General features: G+C 44.4%; 1 protein-coding gene across 1 annotated transcript in view; it reads left to right on the top strand.

The window, feature by feature from the left end:
- Positions 1-11,867, top strand: part of LOC120996509 (diacylglycerol O-acyltransferase 2-like) — a 320,553-nt gene extending 308,686 nt beyond the window's left edge. The window contains exons 7-8 of the mRNA XM_040426448.1: positions 11,014-11,216; positions 11,713-11,867. Coding sequence (XP_040282382.1) covers positions 11,014-11,216; positions 11,713-11,867 — 358 coding nt within the window. The remainder of the gene's footprint in view (positions 1-11,013; positions 11,217-11,712) is intronic.
- The last annotated feature ends 1,159 nt before the right edge of the window (positions 11,868-13,026 follow it).

The following is a 13,026-nucleotide window of genomic DNA, read 5'->3' as shown; positions in this document are numbered from 1 at the left end:
TCCCCTGATGTTCAGACCCATCAGGATCATCTTTTTCAGGTTCTGCAGATTCTGCGGGAAAATAAATTGTACGCCAAGCTGGAGAAATGTCTTTTTATGGTATCGGAGATTCAATTTCTGGGTTTTCTCCTCTCTGCTTCTGGTTTTCGCATGGATCCCGAGAAGGTCCGTGCTGTACTTGAGTGGGAGCTTCCTGAGAATCAGAAGGCATTGATGCGCTTTCTGGGTTTTGCGAACTATTACAGAAAGTTCATTTTGAATTATTCCTCTGTTGTCAAACCCCTCACTGACATGACAAAAAAGGGGGCGGATTTTTCCTCTTGGTCGGAGGAGGCGCTTGCAGCCTTTTCTAAGATTAAAGAGAGTTTTGCGTCTGCTCCCGTCTTGGTGCATCCCGATGTTTCCTTACCTTTTATTGTTGAGGTGGATGCTTCCGAGGTGGGTGTGGGTGCGGTTTTGTCCCAGGGCCCTTCTCCTGCCAAATGGCGACCCTGTGCCTTTTTCTCTAAACTCTCCCCGGCAGAGAAAAACTATGATGTAGGAGATAGGGAGTTGTTGGCCATCAAGTTGGCTTTCGAGGAATGGCGCCATTGGTTGGAGGGGGCCAGGCACCCTATCACCGTTTTTACCGACCATAAGAATCTGGCATACTTGGAGTCGGCCAGGCGTATGAATCCGAGACAGGCCAGATGGTCTCTGTTCTTCTCCAGATTCAATTTTGTCGTTACATTCTGCCCTGGGATCAAAAATGTGAAGGCTGATGCTCTCTCTCGCTGTTTTCCGGGAGGAGGAAGCTCCGCGGACCCGGGTCCCATTTTGGCGGAGGGGGTAGTTGTTTCTTCTCTATATTCTGATTTGGAGGCCGAGGTCCAGGCTGCCCAGACTGAGGCACCTGCCCGTTGTTTGTGCCTCCTGAGCTACGTCACAAACTCTTCAAGGAGCATCATGATACTGTTCTTGCTGGTCACCCCGGGAGTAGAGCCACGGTAGATCTCATTGCTCGGAGATTTTGGTGGCCGGCTCTTCGTAAGTCGGTGGAGGGTTTTGTGGCTGCTTGTGAGACGTGCGCTCGCGCTAAGGTCCCTCGTTCACTGCCTTCAGGTTCCCTTCTCCCGTTACCCATACCGTCTCGTCCTTGGACACACCTGTCCATGGACTTTATCACGGATCTTCCTCGTTCCTCAGGGAAGTCGGTGATCCTGGTGGTGGTGGACTGTTTTAGCAAGATGGCTCATTTCGTACCTTTCCCTGGTTTACCCAATGCTAAAACGTTGGCACAAGCTTTTGTCGACCATATTGTTAAATTGCATGGCATTCCCTCTGATATTGTTTCCGATAGAGGCACGCAGTTTGTGTCCAGATTCTGGAAGGTTTTCTGTTCTCGCCTGGGGGTTCGGCTGTCCTTCTCTTCTGCTTTTCACCCGCAGTCGAATGGTCAGACTGAGCGCCTCAATCAGAATCTGGAGACATATTTGCGCTGTTTTGTGGCAGAGAACCAGGAGGATTGGTGTTCATTTCTCCCTCTTGCTGAGTTTGCTCTGAACAACCGTCGTCAGGAATCTTCTGATAAGTCACCATTCTTTGGTGCATATGGGTTCCATCCGCAGTTTGGGACATTCTCGGGAGGGGCTCCTTCTGGTTTACCTGAGGAGGAGAGATTTTCCTCGTCTTTGTCTACCATTTGGCAAAAGATTCAGAGTAATCTTAGAAAGATGAGTGAGAAGTATAAGCGTGTGGCTGATAAGAGACGTGTGCCTGGTCCGGACCTGAATGTGGGTGATCTGGTGTGGTTGTCTACAAGAAATATTAAACTGAAGGTTCCCTCCTGGAAATTGGGTCCCAAGTTTATTGGGCCTTATAAAATCTTGTCAGTCATCAATCCTGTTGCCTTCCGTCTTGATCTTCCACGGGTTTGGAAGATACATAATGTATTTCACAGATCTCTCTTAAAACCATATGTCCAGCCCACGGTACCCTCCTCTTTGCCTCCTCCTCCGATTTTGGTTGATGGCAATCTGGAGTTTGAGGTTTCCAGAATTGTGGACTCTCGCATTGTCCGCGGTTCTCTTCAGTACCTCGTTCATTGGAAGGGTTATGGTCCTGAGGAGAGGATGTGGGTTCCGGTGTCGGACATTAAAGCCACTCGCCTCATCAGGGCATTTCATAGGGCTCATCCTGAGAAGGTGGGTCCTGGGTGTCCGGAGTCCACCCGTAGAGGGGGGGGTACTGTCACTACCAGAGCTTTGGGACGTTCTCACAGCTCTGTTTCTCCACCCCTGTGATGATGTCACTACCAGAGCTTGGAGGAGTTCTCACTGCTCTGTTTCTCCGCCCCTGGGATGAGGTCATTACTTTGTTTCCTTCCTCCCAGCTGTTCCTCCTATGTTTGATTTCTCTGCCTTTAAATCACCCCTCCTCCTTTGTAGAGTGTGGATTATATTTCTCATTTGAGTTGTAGCTCTTGCTTGAGTATCTTCACTTGTAAGCTATCATTTCACTGGACCTGTGTTCTGCTGCAGCAAGTACTCCGGATATTGCCACCTGTCTTTGGATCCGTCTTCTCGGCTGCTGCAGCTCCTTCAGCTAAGTGTGCAGACATTGTAGTGTATCTGTTTGTTTTCTGACCGGATCCGAGGCGACCACGGTTTCCTCCATATACTGAGCAGGGCACCGGTGGCCGTGCCCCTTCCACTATTGTAGGGGTTACAGTGGTCATCAGTCTTAGGTACGCGGGCATTCCTCGTTCCACCATTAGGATCCGGGTATGTGCTTAGCAGCATAGGGAGAGCTTTGAGGGTCTGACAGGGGTCACCCTTTATCCTCCCTAGTTTGGGTCCGGTCATTGGCTCTATTTTCTGTGTATGCTCTAGTTGCTCACATACAGCGTGACACCGACTCTCTTTGGCAGTAATCAAGGAGCGTTCTAAGCACACGTAATGTGCATCGTATTGATCATTGAGAAGGGATATTCCCCGAAACAGTTGGAAAGCTGTATAATACAAACGTAAATCGGGTAGGCCAAAACCGCCAAACCTCTTTTCCCTGACCAAAACTGAGTATGCAATCCTAGAGGGGCGACTACCCCATAAGAAAAGAGAGAAGGTACGGCGAATTTCAGTAAAAAAAGGAACGTGGAAGCCATATAGGCAACGCTTGAAAGAGGTGCAGAAATTTCGGGGCAATGAAGGTCTTAAGGTAACTCTTCCTCCCACACCATGATAGAAACGGCAGCTTAAGGGACTGGAAATGTTTCCTAAAAGATGTTAGTTGGGGGGTGTAGTTAAGAGTGAATAATTCTTTCGCCTGTGCAGAAATATGTACTCCTAGAAACACAATGTCTCTTGGCGCCCACTGAAAGGGGGTAGACTGCTGTAGGGAAATTTTCACCTGACTGGGGCAAGTGACATTAAGGGCCATAGATTTACCATAGTTAATTTTGAAATTTGAAACCAAGCCAAATTCTTCCAAGATGGACAATAACCTGGGGAAAGACTACTCCGGATTGGTCGTCATTATTAACAAATCATGTGCGAATGCGGCTGTCAAGTGAGTCTGAGAGTGAATGGTGAGGCCTTCAACAGCCGGGTCCTGCCGGATCTTACAGAGCAAAGTTTCCATAACTAAAACAAAGAGAGATGGTGATACGGGGCATCCCTGTCCCGTGCCATTATAAATGGCAAAGGATGGGGAGCTAGTGCCATTTATTTTGAGCTTGGCAGATGGGGCTGAATACAGAGTAAAGATAGCAGCGATGAACGGGAAAACCAAACCTCGACAGGGCCTGCGACATAAAATGCCAACCGACCCTGTCGAAGGCCTTCTCCGCTTCCCGTGCTCAGCAAGGCCAAGGGTATGGACTACTTCTTAGCCCATTCCATAATTTGAAGCAAGCGTATCGTATTCTCACAGCCCTGTCTGCCTCGCACAAATCCCACTTGTTCACTATCAATAAGATTCGGCAGGATCAGCTGGATACGTTGAGCCAATATTTTTGCCCACCACTTGATATCCGCATTTAGCAGGGAAATAGGGCGATAACTGCCACACTGCAGCGGGTCTTTATTCTCTTTGTGGATTATGGTTATATGCGCCTCCAATGACTGAGGGGGCAGTGCGCCTCCAGACATGAGAGAATTACATAGTGATTGAAAGTGCGGGATCAGAACTTCCTTGAAGGTCTTATAATAGGAGATTGGGAGGCCATCTGGGCCTGGGCTTTTGCCGGAGGGTATTGAGGAGAGAACTTTAGTAATCTCTAGCTCTGAGACAGGGGCTACTAATTGGGAAGCCTGGAGAGGGTTTGCAGAAGGCAGCTTGAGAGTGGAGAGGAATTCATCTGTGGCCTGCTCAATTGTCTTGGGACCGGAACGGTTAGGTGTGGGAAGATTATAGAGATCAGCATAATAAGCACTAAAGGCCTTAGCTATGTCGTGGGTTGATTTGTGTGTGTTGCCATTTGCATCTCTAATTGCCGGGATGAAGGAGTCCGCGTGGCGCTGTTTGGCCATGGCGGACAGCAACTTATTCCCTTTGTTCCCATGGGCATATGCCTTAAATTTGGAGCGAAATAGAAGTTTTAGCAGATTTGGCATTAAGCATATTTTTCAGTTCCGTCCTAGCCTCCATCAATTCCGCAGCCACAGCTTTAGCCTGTGATTGTTTATGGGTCAGTTCCAGACGTGCTATACGTGATGACAGGTCGTTCACAGCTTGGGAGCGTCTTTTTTTGATATGGGAACCCAGGGCTATTAGCTCAGCTCTAATTACCGCCTTATGCGTGTCCCACAAAACTGCGGGTGATGGGGGAGGATCTCCCAGTGAATTAAGGGAGAAGAATTCTGACATAAGTCGGGATATTTTCGTTGCATTCACGGGGTCTGAAATCAGAGTCTCATTGAGACGCCAAATCCGTTCTCTTCTGGGAAGGGAGGATAGCGATAAGCGTAGAAAAATAGAGGCATGGTCTGACAGCGTAATGTTACCTATTTTGGTATCTAGTACCAGTGGGATCTGGGGGGGATGATAAAAATATGTAATCCAACCTGTGGAAGGAAGCCTTAGCGTTAGAATAGAAGGTATAGTCCCTGCTAGAGGGATGCATAGTACGCCAAACATCTATAACCTGTAATTTGTTCAACGCAGCTTGCAAGCGGCGAAGAAGCCTATGAGAGGTTTCTGACCTCTGGGAGGATGAGTCAAGGGCTTGTTCTAAAGTCACATTAAAATCCCCACCCAATATGATCATACCTTCTCTAAAGGCAGATGGTTGTGCCAGGGTCTGAACAAGCCATGGGATCTGACCCCTATTAGGAGCGTAGAGGTTGGCCAGGGTGACAGCGATGGATCCCTTCACGAATAAGAAGCGACCCTCCGGGTCCGAGGACACTGCGAAGTGCTTAAAGGGTAGACGTTTGTGGATTGCCACCCTGACACCTCTGCTAGTGGTGCTGTTTGTGCTATGAAACCATTGTGTGAACAATTTAGAGGGCAAAGTCGGGAGCTTTCCTGCTTTAAAATGAGTCTCCTGAAGGAGTGCAATTGAGACGTCATCTCTTTGGAGTAGAGATAACACTTGAAACCTCTTACATGGCTCATTCGGGACCCCTGGCATTTAATGATGCAATTACAATAGATGCCATGACAGAAGTGGGTATGACCTTTTAGCTGGTGGTATGGAGAACTCAGATCTGGGAAGCCGAGTAAAGAGTAGAAGGGTAGAGAGGGAGGAATGAAGCAGAGGGATAGAAAAAGGAAAATCAAAGAAATAAACATACAATAAAACAAAACGTCTGGTCCCACCCAACACCTGAGACATCTTAGATCCTTTCTTATTACGGCTGCCTGTCGGGATCTATCAGGGGGGGGCTCTCGTGGGACCAGCAAGAGGTGGGTGGAGGGAGAAATCGGTGTTATAACCAACATGAAGGCATATGTGTAACCCCTGCAAAACGAACATGTCTATCTTGACAACTAATCAATTTCTGAACCAGTGTTAGAAACGGCAATATTAATTTAAATCTGACCCTACAGCCCAAAATTATACAATAGAGGGCTAGGAATCACAAAAGGCCGGATATGCTCTGCCCCTGGCAGATAGGAACAATCCGACTTGGAATCGGCCGAGGTCTTATGACGACCAGCCTAGTAGTGAACCAGAGAGGGATTAACACTTTACAAGGCAAAATCAGGTCTTGAAGGCTTGAGAGCGACTTTTCCCCTGCTTTTCCTCTGACTTGCTAGGAGAGACCCGGTGCCATGTCTCGACGCTTGGAGGCGTTGGTAGGGGGTCGCCTTGGTCCGCTGGCATCCAAGAAGGTACATCCACGGGCAATACCAAGGGGGCCCCAGATTGCTTTTAAATCCTCCGGAGTATGCACTGTCAGTTGCCTGCCATTTTATAGTATGGCCAGGCCAAAGGGGGTATAACCATCTGAACGGGATGGCTGAGGCCTTGAGTGCTTCTAGTAGTGGACGTATAATGTGTCTTTTAGCTAGGGTGGACGGGGCCAGGTCTTGAAAAAATAAGATGGGTGTCTCACCATATAGGATCTGCTCCGATTCCCTTCCAGCTTTCAATAGAGCAACAGTGTTCACATAGCTGAGGATGCCACACACCACATCCCGTGGCGGCTCGTTAGGTTTGGGCTTAGGCCGTAAGGCCGGATGGATGCGTTCCACCGTGATAGAGGTTGCCCGCTCCGGGCCTAGCAGCGAGGAGAAGATCTCTTGTGCTACCGTGCGCAGCGCCTCCGCTGCTATAGATTCAGGTAGGCCGCGTATGCAGAGATTTCTATGTCTGCCCCGGTTCTCCTGGTCCTCAATGCGAAGTAGGGCATCGTTCAGCAGGTCTCTGTGCGCCCGTGAGGCATCGCATGTCAGGCCTTCATGCTTCATGATGGCTTCCTGCGCATTCTCTAGTGACACTACGCGGTGCCCAATATGGCGGAGGTCTTCTTCTTTTATCTCCTCGAGGTTTCTCTTCAGAGGTGCTAGGGCAGTTTCCAGCAGGTCCCTGAGGGTTGCTTTCCGAAACATCCGAAGCGCTGCCTGCCTCCGAGCCGTCGTCTGCTTCAGAGTGCTTCGGCGCCATCTTGGCAAGTTCCAAGGCGGGAGTCTTAGGCTGTTTCTTTAGGAACCGCTCCATATCGGGTTGTTTGGAGCGGACCACGTTCGATTCTGCTGCGTCTGTATGACTATCTTTGGTAGTTTTCCCCGTTTGAGCGAGGAAAATGGCATTTAATAGGGGTTACGACGACTGCCGGGAAGAGGAGCTCAGTAACCAGCAGCCATTCAGCTCCAAGGTCAGGCTCCGACCCCATAGTAGTTATATTCTTGTACATAGGAGCAGTATTATAATAGTTATATTCTTGTTTATAGGAGGCAGTATTATAGTAGTTATATTCTTGTACATAGAAGCAGTATTATAGTAGTTATATTCTTGTACATAGGAGTTAGTATTATAGTAGTTATATTCTTGTACATAGGAGGCAGTATTATAGTAGCTATATTCTTGTACATAGGAGGCAGTATTATAGTAGTTATATTCTTGTACATAGGAGGCAGTAATATAGTAGTTATATTCTTGTACATAGGAGGCAGTATTATAGTAGTTATATTGTACATAGGAGCAGTATTATAGTAGTTATATTCTTGTACATAGGAGCAGTATTATAGTAGTTATATTCTTGTACATAAGAGCAGTATTATAGTAGTTATATTCTTGTACATAGGAGGCAGTATTATAGTAGTTATATTCTTGTACATAGGAGCAGTATTATAGTAGTTATATAACGATTTGAGCGAGGAAAATGGCATATAATAGGGGCTACAGCTAGGGGTGCACCGAAATTCCGGCAGCCGAAAATATCGGCCGAAAATGTACCTAATCCATTTCGGCCGATATTGTTACATATCGGCCGAAAATATGGGGTGTGGGATTTGTCACCCACCAAGTAGCTCACCATCTGCGGGCGGGCGCCGGGCGGGCGGTTTACTTTGTCACTGCATCTTTATTTTACCTTACAATCGTGACGCTCCAGTAACAACTCTGCAGGGAGGGCGGCGTAACGTCACTTACTCACGTGACACGCCTGCTCCGCCTCCTTTATTCATAAAGTGTCACGTGAGTAAGTGACGTTACGCCGCCCTCCGCTCTGCCTGCAGAGTTGTTATTGGAGCGTCACGATTGTAAGGTAAAATAAAGATGCAGTGAGTTAGTCTGCTGTGAGCAGCAGGGCCGGGGCTGTTATGGGTAGGGGGATCGGTCTATGGCACTGCTATGGGGAGGGGGGATCTGTGCACTGTTATGCCCATAACAGTGCACATATCCCCCCCTCCATAACAGCGCCACCCACAGATCCCCCTCTCCATAACAGCGCCACCCACAGATCCCCCTCTCCATAACAGCGCCACCCACAGATCCCCCTCTCCATAACAGTGCCACCCACAGATCCCCCTCTCCATAACAGAGCCACCCACAGATCCCCCTCTCCATAACAGCGCCACCCACAGATCCCCCTCTCCATAACAGCGCCACCCACAGATCCCCCTCTCCATAACAGAGCCAATCATTAAAAAAAAAGTATTTTAAAAGTATTTAGGCAAAAAGGCAGTTTCGGTTTCGGTTTTCGGTCAAGGGCATCCTGAATTTTCGGTTTCGGACCAGAATTTTCATTTCGGTGCACCCCTAGTTACGACGACTGCCGGGAAGAGGAGCTCAGTAACCAGTAGCGTTTCAGCTCTAAGGTCAGGCTCCGCCCCCATAGTAGTTATAGTCTTGTACATAGGAGCAGTATTATAGTAGTTATATTCCTGTACATAGAAGCAGTATTATAGTAGTTATATTCTTGTACATAGGAGCAGTATTATAGTAGTTATATTCTTGTACATAGGAGCAGTATTATAGTAGTTATATTCCTGTACATAGAAGCAGTATTATAGTAGTTATATTCCTGTACATAGAAGCAGTATTATAGTAGTTATATTCTTGTACATAGAAGCAGTATTATAGTAGTTATATTCTTGTACATAGGAGGCAGTATTATAGTAGTTATATTCTTGTACATAGGAGGCAGTATTATAGTAGTTATATTCTTGTACATAGGAGGCAGTATTATAGTAGTTATATTCTTGTACATAGCAGGCAGTATTATAGTAGTTATATTCTTGTACATAGCAGGCAGTATTATAGTAGTTATATTCTTGTATATAGGAGGCAGTATTATAGTAGATATATTGTACATAGGAGCAGTATTATATTAGTTATATTCTTGTACATAGGAGCAGTATTATAGTAGTTATATTCCTGTACATAGAAGCAGTATTATAGTAGTTATATTCTTGTACATAGGAGGCAGTATTATAGTAGTTATATTCTTGTACATAGGAGGCAGTAATATAGTAGTTATATTCTTGTACATAGCAGGCAGTATTATAGTAGTTATATTGTACATAGGAGCAGTATTATAGTAGTTATATTCTTGTACATAGGAGCAGTATTATAGTAGTTATATAACGATTTGAGCGAGGAAAATGGCATATAATAGGGGTTACGACGACTGCCGGGAAGAGCTCAGTAACCAGCAGCCATTCAGCTCCAAGGTCAGGCTCCGCCCCCATAGTAGTTATATTCTTGTAGATAGGAGCAGTATTATAGTAGTTATATTCTTGTACATAGAAGCAGTATTATAGTAGTTATATTCTTGTACATAGGAGTTAGTATTATAGTAGTTATATTCTTGTACATAGGAGGCAGTATTATAGTAGTTATATTCTTGTACATAGGAGGCAGTATTATAGTAGTTATATTCTTGTATATAGGAGGCAGTATTATAGTAGTTATATTCTTGTACATAGAAGCAGTATTATAGTAGTTATATTCTTGTACATAGGAGTTAGTATTATAGTAGTTATATTCTTGTACATAGGAGGCAGTATTATAGTAGTTATATTCTTGTACATAGGAGGCAGTATTATAGTAGTTATATTGTACATTCTTGTACATAGGGGCAGTATTATAGTAGTTATATTCTTGTACATAGGAGCAGTATTATAGTAGTTATATTCTTGTACATAGGAGCAGTATTATAGTAGTTATATTCTTGTACATAGGAGCAGTATTATAGTAGTTATATTCTTGTACATAGGAGCAGTATTATAGTAGTTATATTCTTGTACATAGGAGCAGTATTATAGTAGTTATATTCTTGTACATAGGAGCAGTATTATAGTAGTTATATTCTTGTACATAGGAGCAGTATTATAGTAGTTATATTCTTGTACATAGGAGCAGTATTATAGTAGTTATATTCTTGTACATAGGAGCAGTATTATAGTAGTTATATTCTTGTACATAGGAGCAGTATTATAGTAGTTATATTCTTGTACATAGGAGCAGTATTATAGTAGTTATATTCTTGTACATAGGAGCAGTATTATAGTAGTTATATTCTTGTACACAGGAGGCAGTATTATAGTAGTTATATTCTTGTACATAGGAGCAGTATTATAGTAGTTATAGTCTTGTTCATAGGAGCAGTATTATAGTAGGTATAGTCTTATACATAGGAGCAGTATTATAGTAGTTATATTCTTGTACATGGGAAGCAGTATTATAGGTAGGGGGCCATTTTAGGGTCTTACAGGGACTGTAATTGGATTGGGAAGATTGTGCATTTTTTTTCTGAAAATAAATAAATAATAAAAAAAAAATGTCGGAAAGCTTCTACAATTACTAAGTGTATAATAAGCTTATTATCCAGTGTCACTGTCAGCGTATATAAAGTTCTACTACTGGCATTGGAGCACTTCTGATTTTGGGTCAAAAGTATTCATACCAGAATCGATTCTTCAGACGGATTCCTTAGAATTGGACCTTCAGCAAATTTCTTGAAATTAGTTTATCTCTAGTTATTACAATTGTGCCATTAACCATTCTATAACAAGAGGGCCAGATGGAGACCAGTCCTCGATGGCAGCCCCATAAATAACTATATTTTGTGTATTTTTATATAGGGCTAATCTGGTCCCAGTTTATTCCTTTGGCGAGGACAAGGCTTATAAGCAAATTTTGTTTGAAGAAGATTCTTGGAGCCTATGGCTACAGAGAAAGTTCCAGAAATGCATTGGATTTGCTCCATGTTTGTTCTATGGTTGTGGGTTCTTCTCCACAGACAGCTGGGGCTTTGTGCCCTATCCCACTCCCATCACTACTGTGGGTGAGTCATACATATCTATATGCAACTTCTAATATATTGTGTTAAGCTGTCAGATATGGATGGACAGTTTAGGACCCTTCGATTGCTTAGAGTGGATAAATATGGAAGCTTATTGATTTCAATGTAGCAAAGAGTCAACAATTCTACAGTGTCCGAGGTCGATTGGTGTAAGAATGGGCCATGCTACATATTTACTTGCTGTTGCCTGGGACAACATTTGAGATGGTTCACAGCCTTCTTTATATCTAGCTGGTGTAAAACTATCTACTGACCACCAACAAGTCTTGTTCCCCACTCATAGGCTTCCACCTAGGCCCAGCTGCTGACATTTATGGAATCATTTTTAAGTTAGTGTCCTCTAGTCATCTATTGGCCACCACCTGGCACTCGAAAAGTAGATCATGATGGACTGTTTGGCCGTCTCCAATGTCGACCCGCGAGTCAGTCTGCAATTCTCCTACCTTGATGAAGGTATAATTTTTTATTTCCCCTCCAGTTGGAGAACCCATCGCAGTCCCTAAAATGGAGCAGCCGACTCAGAAGGACGTGGACCTCTACCACGGCATGTACCTGACCTCTCTTCAGAAGCTCTTTGACAAATTCAAGACTGAGTTTGGATTGTCTGAGTCTGATGTGTTGGAAATCATATGAAGCCACTTCTGACTACACCCAAACCATGTTCTCTATTCATTTATTGCATTATTTTTTTTAGAAGTCGATGTAAATATATGATTGTCTCTTCTAGAAGGTGCTGGACACTTTTTTTTTTTATTTCTCAATCTTTTTTTTTTTTATTGGTTTTGTTTTCCAGTAACCGAGAACAAACAACATTTCAGTGGACGCAGCCACAGTTTTACATTGTTGTACAATTTAAGCCTCAAAAAAACAAAACTCCCCATGAACACAATGGGGAGTAGCGATTATCACAACTGTTAGTTAGCCCCTGGTCAAGCTCCACTGCATCCGAATTGGATGCTGCCAAACGTGGAGCTCAGCCATTAGACCACAACTTCTAGTATGTTCAGATGTTTTCAAAATGTCCACAAAATAAATATAAATTGAGTACAATAAAGCATAACAGTAAAACCAACTCTCTCCTTGTCGGTGTGCTTGTTTCTTTTTGGTAATAACAGTGTCTCCACTGTTTCGGTTTCAGTTTTTACATCCAGGGTCACCCCACACATTCTCCTCCTTGCTTCTATTTATAAGCGTGTCTGGTAACATGTGTTCATATTGGCATGTCAAATTAAGGGTTCTGTATACTTCTTCTAACTTTGGGGGAGCCAACTCTTTCCAGTGGCGAGTGATCACCAATTTGGCACTTAAAACTATATGGCTAATTAGTGGTCCTATTGAGGTCGGAAATTGGTGGATATTTGTTGGAACCAATAAAATTGACATCTGATACATTTTGATGCAAAGATGTTCCTTGATATCTTGAACTGAATCAGCCTGGGTCTGCTTGATATGCAAATGAGGACCATCAAAGGGTTCTTGGGCAGGACACTGAATAGAAGATCTGCCAGGACTGTCATGTTCTGGGGCAAGCCCGACCCCCTGCTGGTATTTACTGCCCACACCTGTGTCAGCAAGGACATATATGCTGGGATGGAGGCAGGGGTATATGATTGAACTTTCTTCCTGTGTAATCATCTGTACTAACCTAGCTCACAAGTAGGAGCAATGGTGACCTTGGTGACCTCTGGGACAAGACTAGTCTTTCTGGACTCTACAATCAAGAATGTGATTTGCTGAGACCTGCTTGAGAGGAGTGTTCTGAGTACGAGAAAAACCCATGGCATGTGTGACT

Source organism: Bufo bufo, chromosome 3, assembly GCF_905171765.1.
Source record: "Bufo bufo chromosome 3, aBufBuf1.1, whole genome shotgun sequence".
NCBI classification, from domain to species: Eukaryota; Metazoa; Chordata; class Amphibia; order Anura; family Bufonidae; genus Bufo; species Bufo bufo.
This window is presented reverse-complemented; position numbering and strand designations above follow the sequence as displayed.